A 14,029-nucleotide genomic window follows, 5' to 3' on the forward strand; every position below is an offset into this window, starting at 1 on the left:
TGTATTATGATTTCCGAAAAGCCTTCAATCGTGTGGGTAACGATGTATTCCTACACAAACTAGACGCTATTGGGTTCAATCCACATTTGCTTAACATTTTTGCCAGTTATCTGCGTGATAAACCGCAGCACGCAACGACCAGCATGGCCACTTCGTACCAGATCCGAACCATACTCGTTCTGGTGACAGCCAAGATTCAATCTTGGGGCCTTTCCTATTTAGAATAATGGTCAATGACCTGCCCTCGGTTATCCATAACCAGGCCTCGGAGTATTTTTAGCACGGTAAGACTAAGGAGAGCTATGGAGTCTTTGTTAACATTAAAATTAAATTCATACTCATACTCATCCTCATTAATTAAGTTCGTCCGAATCGTTTTATAAATACTTAGACTACTTATATGTAATTAATTCTGTTTACATATATTTAATTAAATGTTATATTATAAAAAAGTAATAATATGTATATGTGTATGTTAATATTATTATATTACCCATATTGCAGTGTCATCGCTCCAATATTTTATTGCGTACTTAACGTACCTACATACTATAATTACTGTTAAGATAAGGAACTATACGTTGTCACTGGCCGCTTTAGATAATGCACTTAATGACATCATATGTCATGTATCAACATATTAAGACGTATGATTTGTTACTTCAATATATTCATTTAAGGCAAATTTCGGAATAAATTGCTGATTTCATTATGACGGATCCACAAATATCTGAAATTTTGCACTGGATTGAACCGTACAAAGATCTTATATACGATCACGAAAAATGTGTAGTAATGTGTGTGTCTTGTGACGTACATCTCACGCAATTAAGACACACTTTTATATTAAAGCATGTCAACAGCATTCTACACAATACAAAATCTCGCCAACGTTCTTCGTTTATACAGCGCTGGATAGAACCCTATGAAGAGTTAGAGTATAATACCGATCAAGCAGTTATATACTGCACTGTGTGTGAAAGTTCTATAACTAGATTGAAAAAGGACAACGTTCTGAAACATGTTAATTCTGACAAGCACCAAAAGAAATGTGGAGCTATAAGCGACTTCTATATTGATCTCTGCTTGTTCCTGGTTACCTGCAACATTCCTTGGAACAGACTTAATCATCCCGAATTCCGAAAATTCATGGAAAAATATTGCTGCCCAATAACGAATAAAAGACTTCCACACGAATCAACTTTGAGAAAATTTTATCTCCAAAAAATTTACAACCCAGTTATGGACAAAATAAGGAACTCATTTAAAGATTGTTACCTGTGGCTTTCCGTGGACGAAACAGTAGATGTTATTGGTAATTGCGTTGTCAATGTTATAGTAAAGTCATTACAAGGATCCTCGTGTCGACCCTTCTTACTATCATGTAAGGTATTAGAAAAAGTCAATGGAAACTCGATCGCTGAAGTGGTAGAAAATAGTCTTATGTTTTTGTGGCAAGGTAATTTCGAAGGTAACATTGGCAAATTTTTAATATTTTGCACGGACAGCGCTGCATATATGCTTCTCGCAGGCAAAATTTTAAAACGGAAATTTATCAACATGAAACATGTTACTTGTTTAGCGCATGCCCTAAATCGTGTTGCTGAACAAATAAGATCAGAACATGAAGGAGTCAACGCCTTAATATCAAATGTAAAAAAGATATTTCTGAAATCGCCACAGAGAACACGAATATTTAAGACGATGGCCCCTGATGTGCCCCTACCGCCGCGGCCTGTAATAACCAGATGGGGGACATGGTTGAATGCTGCATTTTACTACGCGGATCATTATGAGCAAATAAAAAGTATTATTTTTGAATTTTCAAGAAAAGAAGCCATCTCTATAGCAAACGCCCAAACCGCATTGATGGATATGAACATGCCAAATGAGCTTAGTTTTATTAAAGACAATTATCAGGTTATTGTTGAATCTATTACAAAATTACAGTGTACAAATATTCCATTAAAGCAAGCGTTTCAAGTAATAGACGACATTACACAATTTTTTACATGTTTCGGCCCTGACACGATTAGAGATAAATTTGTAAAAGTTCTCCAAAGGAACCCAGATATTAATGAAATACGAACGATGGCAAGCTCACAACAATTTGAGGAAGTTCTAAAACATGCTACTTTAACTTCAGTCGATGTGGAAAGATCTTTTTCGTGTCATAAGTGGATTTTTGACCAACATAGAACATGTTTCACTCCAGAGAACATGGAAAAAGTCTCAATTATTTACACATTTTACAACTGGACTGATGAAATAAACAACGTACACGTACCATGTGAAGATTTTGAAGAACTCATTCCTATAGCTACGTGTTCTATGGATATTGATTGTTAATTCTATGGGGTTGTTTACCTTCATATTATTTGTTACTCGTCAATGAAGATGGTGGTGTATTTTTTATAGCTATTATTTATTTTATGAACTAAAGGCCGTAGCAAGATAAGGGAAGAAGATATGCCCTTTTGGAATTCAACGCTGTTTTTTTTTTCTATAATTACTTACATTTAGTAGTACAATTGTGCAAAGTTTTGTCAAAAAAAACATGTGGTTCAGCTGGAAAAAAATAAAATCCGAAATATTAAAAAAGTATATTTCTCTAAAAGTATTGAACTTTATCATATTATCTTTATTTCATTTTAGTCAACTTAAAAGTAAGTATTTTCTCAGAAAGTATTGAGTCTCTATCTTTATCATTTCTGTAAAAAAACACGTAAGTCAAAATTTCTAAATTTTTTTTTTTTAGTTTCGAAGGCGTGACCACTCTAAATGACATTGCTATAAAAACTCTATTTAATGGTATGTCAGTCATATTAGTTTCACAGCTAAAATCGAAAAGCAACAGTGTCAAAATTAAAAAAATATGTTGGTTGGATTTTGTTACATTTTGCTCTTAAACCATTCTAACACCGGTAAAGAACTTTATGCATAAATCCTCTTTAAAACAAAATAAAAAACATAAGTTTTTTGACAATAAAGCGATTCGATTTTGTTTTTATTGTAATATATGTCATTGTTAGCTCTTGCATTGCACCTTTGAATCTTAAGTAATTAAGTAATAAAAATGCTGTCCAAGAAGTACGCGATTAAAAAACTGTTCTCGAAAAATCCACAATCATTGTACCATATTGCAATGGTGAAAGTTATTGGTCTTATAAGAGAGGCATACGATTTTTTCGAAAATGATTATCCAGTTTTGGATCAAGTAAAGTTATTATAATGTTATTGTAGCGTTTCCGTGTCAGCGTGATTATTTACACTCAGTTTATATTGTTTTAATTTATTTTAGATAGAAAATATGCGGTCCACGTTTTACTGTTTGAAACTTCCTCATACAATCTACGTTGACATGTTCTTCAAAGGACTACCTCGTGAGGCTATATCTCTTAAAGATGAAGGGATGAAATCAACTGGATATTGTGAAGATTGCTGCCGTCACTATTGGTGTCTTGAAAATGATGCCCATGAATGCGACTTACGACGTTTATACTGCCCATTATGTGTGAACGAACTGTTTTGTAGACGTAAGGAAGAGTAACGCATAACTATTCTAAAATATTGTAGCTCTATATCAACCTTAATGAATAATAAACAGTTTTAATATCTATGGAATATCGTTTTAATATGTCGAATACGTATTACCAATGTTTATAATCATAGGTTGCATGTCTTAAGTACTTTTTTAAGTGATAGGCCACTTATGATTAAACCTCTTTACCTAAATATGTGTATGAGTAAATCAGATGTCACATTATGTCATGAATATATAGTTACGTATTTCGTTATTGTGATGATCGCTGATATTTATTAGGTCTAGAGCTGTACATAATTTACTTGTACTTAATTAATGAGGATGAGTATGAGTATGAACTTAATTTTAATGTTAACAAAGACTCCATAGCTCTCCTTAGTCTTACCGTGCTAAAAAAACTCCGAGGCCTGTCCATAACGCTCGTGGTCTACTCTACGCCGACGATCTTAAATTGGTATGTTGAGTTGAGATGGAGGAGGATCGTAAGTTGCTGCAGGAGGATGTTTCATCATCTCTGTGCCAATGGAGTCGGGGTAACAAACTGACTTTCAATGCGGCTAAGTGTCAAGTGTGTAGTTTTAATCAAACCCTATTTCCTACACATGCTCAAGAGTCGTCTCAGTAAAGGATCTTGCGGTCATATTCGATACGCGGCTAACATTTCACGACCATATCAAAGCACTTGGCACTGTAGCTTCAGTAGATTAGGCTTTGTCACTCGCATTGTCAGAGAATTCCATGACCCTTGCCCCATAAAAGTTTTTTACAATGTTCTGGTCAGAAGCAAGTTGGAGGCGTCAGCATTAGCCTGGATCCCTTACGAGTCAACGTACATTCTACTATTGGAAAAGGTCCAAACGAATTTCCTTAGGATGTATTACCTAAAAATATTTATTTTAGGAACCCTGGGCTTCATTTCTTTGGAGGTGAGTCAGGTGAGGCACAACTTAAGCCTACTACTTTTAGCTTGTTGGGCTTTTCGTGGAGACTCTGGCTGCCTTGAACTAGTAGAGAGACTAGAGAGGCTTGTAAGACTTTTTGTACCGGACATTAGAAATATAACCCTTAGGCTTCTCCTGGTGCATCTCCTGTTAACTCATGAGTGCTTGAGATTTTGTGAGTTTATGGAGCTACGGTGGATGGATTGGCAGTCGAGTGTATTTGGATGTTAATTTTAAATTAAAGTATGTAGTTTCTCAGTGTGTTGGTGACAAGACTGATGTAGTGCTGTGTAATCATTAAATAAATAAACAATACGAAATACGTCTTCAATCACGTAAATTGTGCTTGACAATCGCTACAAGCTAGGTGGTAAATCATAAGTCGCGATTGTCAAGCCGGAGTATTTGTTAAGTCGGCTTGATCGTCTGCACAGCGCTTAAGACACGTGATTTTAATGTTGTTCATTATATTAATGGTGTTAATTTTCATTAACTAAAGTTTTTTTATTGCGATTTCATAAGTTTGTTTCATTACCCTCCACTGATAAAATTACCATCCATGCCCATTTCATTACCAGCGCGTAGTTCATTACCACCAGTGTTATTAAATGAAAAGGAATAAGGTTACGAAGGTGCCTTTAGCATAAAAGTGTCAATAAATGAATCCACAATGCATGAAAACCCAAAAATTTACCATTTAAAAGAAAATTTACAAATCGAGAGAACATCACCGATTTGCACGAAATGAGAGAACGACCCCATACTGAATACACTGATACCAAATATAGCCATATCCGAGATGACAATGAGCGAAAATCGATTTCTAGAAGACTTGTCGAGAAATTTACAATCCACTATACTAGGCCCCCTGTTGTCTATTTGGACCCGTGTACAGTCAGCAGCAGAAGTTGCTAAGCGTGCGAGGTGTTCAAAATGATCTTGACGCGATTTTATTGTTAAGAGAATAAGAGCGTGTAAAGATAATTTTGAACACCTCGCCCGCTTAGCAACTTCTGCTGCTGACTGTACGTACATTATATTTTAGGCCCAAGATCACAAAAGACGTATTGAATAGTATTAATATAGTCCACATAAGAATCGTGTGCAGACTTTGACGTAACGATGTGTGGAAGTGGATAGCCTGCCTTTCCACCGACGCAGAGATAAACGGAGATGAGAGGTGACGTGCGGGATTCAACCAATAGTCCCTGCTCCGTAACTTGCGGATTATGGACTCAGCTTAAAATTTTATATTTTAAACATAATTCCAAAGTCCATTAAATTTAACCTTGAATATAAATATAGTCAGCAAATTATTTATAAAACAAATACAACATTATCTAATATCTTTAGGTACGTGCGGAATGCCTTGAAAGCCTTCCGCGCAGTCAGCAATGTTGCCAGCTGATGACGCGAATGATGACAAGTCGAATGTGGCCACTCGGTGACTCATTTCGGGGATGACCTCAATATGGCTCGGTGTGTATAGTAAAAATCGGTATAATAGATAGATAGATAGAATAATCTTTATTGGCACATCTCAGTATAAAGATACAAAAGAAAAGAACAATTGATAATATGTATATAAGGTAAGGTAAGGTATAATATAAGGTGCATTGAGGTAACTTCGAAAACGGGGTAATTATAACGTTGTACTAGGTACATGTAGGTTAGCCGCGTCTGTTGTTACAAAATATGATATTTAATTATTTATTTTATCTATTATGAGGTTGTGCAATATAAAGGATTTGTATGTATTTTATTGATTGCAACACCATCCTTATTCTAACTAATCTTAATACAATAATATCAGCTTGCGAAATCATAAGATTGCACAACCAACTCCCGAAAACTGTTCGGAACTAACCAAACAACAGTAATGTGAAATCAGCAGAGACACGCGGATAATAAAGACAACACATGTGTTTAGACGACAACGGTTTCACTCACTTGAATTTTTAGTCGCTATTGGTGAAATGGTGAGCACGAAGTGCAGCCGCGAGCACTCGAGCCTGAAGGACCCCCGACGGGCCCGAAATATGTCGCCAATAGCGACTAAAAATCCAAGTGAGTGAAACCGTTGTCGCCTAATAGACAGTTTAAAATATGTCTTACGAAAGTTTAATTTCGACAACACATTGTGTACCAATTCGTATGCTTGTTTAATATAACTAAGGCAACAACACCCCACCCGTGATACAAGCTCGGTTATCTTGTAACAATATTTGTGACGTTCCACAGGTAAAGGTACTTTATGGCAGTTAGAGGTAAAGTTACATCTCGTAGCACCGCATTGGTATTGGAGCTTCTTTAATAATAGCGTAAGCGCCAACGTCAAAAAAAAAATTATTTCATTTAAAACCATTATATATTTAACAATGGCTGGTGTCTCCCTGTAAGTTATTTACAAAATAACCTGTGCTAATAGGAGGCACCGCTCTTCCATATCTTGTCAAATTTACCATGTTTTAAAATCAATTACTCTTAATCATATTACATATAAAAGGTGTAAGTATCTAATTTTGTACATAGGCATGTTATCATTGTAAATGGGGTTTAGGCGGAATATGTCACTTTCTTAGGAGGTCACTTTCGGAGGACGTCATATTCTGAGTTTGTCACTTTCTGAGGTCGTCACATTCTGAGTAAGTCACTTTCTGAGAACGCCACTATCTGAGGACGTCACATTCGGAGTAGGTACGTCACTTTTTTTCCTTTTCCTAATCTTTTAAAAGAAGGTTTAAAAGAATAGGTGTTGCAAAAACCATATGAAGCCCACTATTATGTACCTATCTGTATACCTACCTCATTGAGCTATTTTTTGGCTATTGGCCCATCAAGGCTAACACCATGGTGAATATTTTCTATTCTATCCTATTCTATTCTATTCTACGAGTCGGGACCATTTCGTGGCTATTTTACTTATTCCGTTATGTAAGGATATGTGTTGTAATGTTAAGTGTAAGTTTTTTTATTTTTGTGTACCTGTGTTCTTTATGCCACGAATAAACTATTTATATTTCTATTTCTATTTTTGTGTGTTGTGTGTCTGATACCCGTGTAAGTTAGTAGGCGTCATCTCTAACAAATTTGCGACGCTCGAAATTTTTGTTATTGCCAGTCTTTATCATTCACTAGTCGCCATTGTTAGTCCAAGGCTTATTCTACATCCGTAGACCAAAAGTAACATGTCACTGTACACTACCGTCACTTAGGGTGTTCTGTAGGGGGTGTTTCGACCCCTCGTGGGGGGTGTACGGATAATTGCCTCTTGTTTGAGAGTGTCGGATGTCCGATTGATAAAGAATACAAAGCAAATTGATACAGGCGCAAAAAATAGTAAATTGATGTAAAAAAGTTTACAATACGTACTCGATGATTTTTTATAGTGTCAGGTGTGTGGGGTTGGTAGAGTCCGTCTATGCTAACTTTATAGGCCCCGTGCATGAACTATTATGGGGCAGCATAGGAGCCGTCAGATTTTTGGCACGTAAATGTGTCGTTTATGCTTCCGATGTAGCCCACAAGATGGCAGAACCTACTATGCACAAGGAAACGGTGGAAACCGACGAGAACGGTAGGTGGTAGCACTTGCTTTGGCAATGTACATGTGCACATATGTTTCCGATTCAGGCCACGAGATGGCAGACCCTCCAACGCGCACGGTCCCTTATATGCTAAGACAAATATGTAAATAACGTTGCAGGCGTCCATAGGCTGCAGCGACCGCTTTCCAGCAGGCCGACCGTAGCTTGTGTGCCATCAACGTTATTTTTATTTGGTCAACAGGCCTCGTATAAATCCCGTAAAGGCTGTATGTATGTCTGTTTCTGCGAAACGACGACGCTGATTGGCGTGAACTAATAAAGGGAAGGCGCGCTCCACACTCGACTTGAATAACTTGAAACTTAGCTATAAAATATGTAGGTACCTATCATCATCATCATCATCATCTCAGCCATAAGACGTCCACCGCTGAACATAGGCCTCTTGGACCTCCATTCGTACCTATATGTATTTTTAATTTAATAAACTGCTAGAGTTAGACCAAGAAAAGCCTGCAGAGATTTTGATAGCCCACGCAGTGCAAGTGTTATTTTAAACGTCAAACTTCTATGAAATTATGACGTATAAATAACACTTGCACTGCGTGGGCTATCAAAATCACTGCAAACTTTTCTTGGTCTAACTCTATAGTTCCCCACTACTTCGAGTCTATTTTGAAATTACATTTCAATACGATTTAAACCTTCAAGAAAAGAGCGTACTCCCTTCTTAAAGGTCGGGAACGCACTTATAGCCCCTCTGGTGTTGCAAGTGTAATACATATGTATATTGGCAAATCGATCTGCCGTATCAGTACATATTTGGAATAGAAAACATGAGAAAAATTTAGCTCATGATAATTTGTCATGTTTGTATATTTTCTGTACCTACTAACTTAGTTATTCATTCAAAATTGTTACTAACATTATATGGATCTTTGATCTGCAATAAATGTTTTTTTTTTATAAGTATGTAAAGTACTTATGCTAATCTTAATCCTAAATAATTTAATAATACTTATAATTATTTGTAAAGCAGAAAGCTGAAATGGGTTTGGGCAGGGCACATCTGCCGAATGCACCCTGAACGCTGGGCCAAAGTATCCACGGACTGGATCCCACAGGATGGATCTCGGGGCAGAGGCCCAGATGGAGATGGCGGGACAACCTCGATACATTCTGCGTGGAGTGGCACTGGACAGAGCCAAGTACGGAGCCCTTCGTGCGCGAGTCCGACTCGCACTTGGCCGGTTTCTCTAATTTAATGTGAGTGCAGTAGGGAGCGGAGCAGGCCGCCGGTATTGTTATCGGTTCCCGGAACGGTTTTCCACGGCCAGTGCCGGACCAAGCATTGATTCTAAAGTCTTGCCAATGATTTTAACTATAGGTACTTTAAAGATAGAGCGTTATAGTTGTAATACATATGGTAGTATACACCAAGAAACCAAGCCATATAACTAATACGATATTAAGAACCTTCCAAATACAATATATATACAGAACCTTCTAATTCAAGTAACCATCTAACTTAATTTTTAACTTATTTTTTTCCGTCTCGTCTATTTAATCTTGGGGTTAGGGAAAAGAAAATATCAAAAAAAGACTTGAATTTTGGGGCCAAGGATCCTTATGCGAGGGTCCAGGAGCTTTGAAAATTTTGCGCCTTTGTTTTGGCAAAGGCATATGGTTGATATACATCCAATTGTGTAAAAATACTTTCATAATATCGATATCCAGAGAGGAAAATGGAGACTACATGTGTATGGAAAAGCCTTCCTGTATTATCTCTTGAACTGAATTTTTTTTAGAATCTCCAACAGACAATACATAATGAAATAATAATCAGTACCGTAAAACGGGGTGAGTAGGTTTCGCGGGGAGCTATGGGTTATGAATGGGGAGAGAAGGATTGAGTGGTGAGGTGGGTTTTTAAGGCTACTGCTACAAAAATAATGTATTCCAATTTAAAATGGAGCTTTGAATTTCAGTTTTGACCCTACTCACCCCATTTTACGGTAAGTATCTCTTTAACTAAGAATTCTTAGACATAAAACATATCGATGGCAACTTAATAATGTCCCTGTTAGTAAATGTACCTAGCTACAATTACTCGCCATAAGAAAGCGCACGTGGTGACATGTCACATCGCTAGCGCGTGTAATCGGTTTGCGCCGGCGCATGGTTAGTGCCGCTTAAATCATTCGCTAATGGCGTCAGCGGGACGTTTAACTTGACTTGATAATGCATTCACTTAAACAATAAACTATCAAGTTTTGCTAAGAATATACGCTAAGATCTTAGACGATAGGTACCACAGCTACAAAACCGAAGTTTGACAGCGATTCAGGGACGAATCATGCTGTCCCTTTCTATACTCTGTATCTTTAGGTATTTAAATAAAAATAAACAAAATCTACCCTCAAATGGCTCCTTAAGCCAGTTGAGGGTAGGTGAAAACATTACATGATCAAATAATGTAGGTTAAAGTCAGGTCGTTCAGTGACAGATCCAGGCGGTTTTGTAATTGGTTGGTTAACCAATAAATGTTATAACTACCCGCCAATGTACAAATTGTTTGTTTACTTTTATTTAAACACAAAGATACAGACTATAATGTATTGCATTATCCCTTTCGGCTATTTAGGGTTGTCAAAATTCAAGACATTATCTTATCTGTGGTCGTGCACGCAAAGGGACGTCAAGTTGTGTCAACCCTAATAATTGCTCGGAGCAATGCTGAGCCGAACGGAGCTGAGAATGCCCGAGAGGAGTGTCGCTCCACTGATACTAGTCTAACTTGAACATATAAACTGGTCTCGAGGAATATAAGCCACATGTCTAGACTGGCCCTGAACATGTTACTGTGTAGTTTGAGTTCAGTGACGGCAGATGGCGGTAGGGAGTGTCCTACAGTCGACTCTAGACACTAATATCTACCACGCAAAGCCGAGACTCACCTGGCATCGAGGAATATAAGCCGCATGTCCAAACTGGCTCGGAACATGAACATGTTGGAGTGTAGTTTGAGTTCAGTGACGGCAGATGGCGGTAGGGAGTGTCCTACAGTCGATTCTAGACACTAATATCTACCACGCAAAGCCGAGACTCACCTGGCATCGAGGAATATAAGCCGCATGTCCAAACTGGCTCGGAACATGAACATGTTGGAGTGTAGTTTGAGTTCAGTGACGGCAGATGGCGGTAGGGAGCGTCCTACAGTCGACTCTAGACACTAATATCTACCACGCAAAGCCGAGACTCACCTGGCATCGAGGAATATAAGCCGCATGTCCAAACTGGCTCGGAACATGAACATGTTGGAGTGTAGTTTGAGTTCAGTGACGGCAGATGGCGGTAGGGAGTGTCCTACAGTCGACTCTAGACACTAATATCTACCACGCAAAGCCGAGACTCACCTGGCATCGAGGAATATAAGCCGCATGTCCAGACTGGCTCTAAACATGAACATGTTGGAGTGTAGTTTGAGCTCCGTGACGGCAGATGGCGGTAGGGAGTGTCCGACGGCGACGAGGCCGAGCGGTGCCGCGCCCTCGCCGAAGCGGCGCGCACGCAGGTACCCGGAGCAGTGGATCACCTGGAAATATACTTGTATAAGTGCTGGTTCGATTCTAGCCCTAGGCATAGGGTTTGGTCTTTAATTTTAGTCCATGAAATCTTTTTTAGGGTTCCGTACCCAAAGGGTAAAAAGAGGACCTTATTTGGTACGGAACCCTTCGTGCGCGAGTCCGACTCGCACTTGGCCGATTTTTGGTTTTAAACTGCGAGTTAGTTTTCAGCGACTATTTTCTTTGTATTATCAGGTTTTACCATATATTTTTATAACGGCCAAATGCTTAATTTAAGACATAACTTCTAAGTAAAGCCTAAAACAGACGGACTGCATTAAATATCAGCTGTAAATATACACGGTGGCCAAAAAATAAGTGTATTCCCGTTGCCAGGGAGGTTTTGGGATTATACTGAGCAACTTTTACTATCGGACCAACCCCGAAATCGCGTAAAAAATGTACCCTCCCATAGAAAATTGACCAGTCAAAATGTATGAAACAGCCATGGACCTAGAATACTGCGGACGTAGTTTTGCTAAGACAAAAACTGTGATTCCATCATCCACCAATTTCCTAGTATTTACGCGTGACACACACACATTGACAGTTATCTCAATGCCCTCATCCACCAATTTGCCGTCAGACGGATCGAAACGTCAGTGAAGTAAATTTGTCCAAGGAAAATGTAAAATATGCCGGCATGCGTAGTTAAATCCTGCAAGAATTGTACCGATCGAAAGAAAAAAAGTGACGGAATAACTTTTCATAGCTAATTTTATCCATTATCACGGTATAGTATATAAAATCTCCATATTTCAGTGTTTATAAATGCGAAACAGGAGTGGGACCAGTAAGTTGAATAGGGTAATTTTCCGAAAGTAGGGTAATTGATGCCCTTCCTATTAAATCCTTATGTATATGTCGTAGTCAGATCGTATAATCCGCCGTATTACATTACGGCTAGCCGTTTTCAAAAACAGGGGCGTTTTGAAATGCGGCGGCTCGACGATTAGCCGGATTGTCATTGCGATACGTTCTTCAATAAGGCGGCCAACGTTTAGCCGCATCGTACTACTATTTTAGATTGTAGAGTGACCAGTTCTTTCGGTCGCCTACGTAACCGGAGTTTGACAATGTTTGCAATTTAATTTATTTTTACCATGGTCCCACCGCACTACATGTGTTTCTTTTCCAAAACAGTTCCTTCACAACTTAAATAGACGGAGCGCCGCAACCGGGGCTCCTATTTCTGGGCGGTTTGCCCTTCGGGCATCTGAAGCTACCTAACGAACCTAACCTACTTACCTACCTACGCTTTTTTCCCCAAAGTGTAATGTTTTCACGGACGTCTCACTAATCAATAGGTAGGTAGGTTAGGTTCGTTAGGTAGCTTCAGATGCCCGAAGGGCAAACCGCTCAGAAATAGGAGCCCCGCGAAGCGGGGCTCCGTCTAGTTAAGTTGCGATGGAAATGTTTTTTGAAAAGAAACAGTCCGACGAACTCCAGATTTGATGGACACCCCAGCGTTTGTCAGGCAGCGCCACGGGTGTTAAAAATGGGAACTATAAACTGTTAAAGCGGCGGCTAATGACTCGCTGTATTACATTACGGCTAGCCGTGTTGAAGACCGTATGGCGCCGAATACATTCCGGCGGATTCTCATTCAGCCGCATTCAATCCGGCTAATCGTTAAACCGCCGCATTTCAAAACGCCCCTCTTTTTGAAACGGCTAGCCGTAATGTAATACGGCGGATTATACGATCCGACTGCGACATATATAAGAGATCATTTAGGATATTTAGGTAAATAGCTAAATTATTGATTTTGCATTTGAAACTAGGTCGGTATGGTAATTTCCCGATAATAAGGAGATTAAAGACGTTTACATGAATAATGTTTGATAGTTAACGTTTATTTGTTATGTAAGGTAAACATACATATGGTGCTCAACGCGGTCCCAGTCCAGTACATGTCATCTTGAAACTTAAGTCATTGTCAATAGAGGTGACAGCAAGGTGTCATCTATTGGGCATTAACATGTCGAGCACTAGTACATTTACCTTATATTTATTTTTTTGTTTAAAACCAGATATGTTACAAGTTAAATATCATTAGATATTGAAAATAATATTTGCACAAAGTAATTGTGCAACAATGCGCATTTTCAAGACCTATAAAATCAGTTAGGTACACACTTTTTTTATTGTCTAACGCAAAACTGTCCTATTTTAATATTTGAAAACAAGGACGATATTGAAAATAATTGTTTCACCATTAGGGGAGAATTTGTGTTACATGGTATCACTCGTCTACACGCACACTTTCAAACCGTCCGCCATTGCAGTGTCACAGTTTGTCTTAAGTGACATTCCCTCTGTCAAATATATTATAACTCTATGGAAACAGCCAATTGTTTTTCTCGATTTCGG

The 14,029-nt window shown here is 38.5% G+C and overlaps 1 protein-coding gene across 3 annotated transcripts in view; it reads right to left on the bottom strand.

Moving 5' to 3' along the window:
* Nucleotides 1–14,029, bottom strand: part of LOC134803285 (single-minded homolog 1) — a 69,832-nt gene that overhangs the window by 12,196 nt on the left and 43,607 nt on the right. For all 3 annotated transcript variants that reach the window (XM_063776055.1, XM_063776054.1, XM_063776056.1), the window contains exon 6: nt 11,447–11,625. In XM_063776055.1, coding sequence (XP_063632125.1) covers nt 11,447–11,625 — 179 coding nt within the window. The remainder of the gene's footprint in view (nt 1–11,446; nt 11,626–14,029) is intronic.

This window comes from Cydia splendana, chromosome 26 (genome assembly GCF_910591565.1).
Source record: "Cydia splendana chromosome 26, ilCydSple1.2, whole genome shotgun sequence".
In the NCBI taxonomy this organism is placed as follows: domain Eukaryota; kingdom Metazoa; phylum Arthropoda; class Insecta; order Lepidoptera; family Tortricidae; genus Cydia; species Cydia splendana.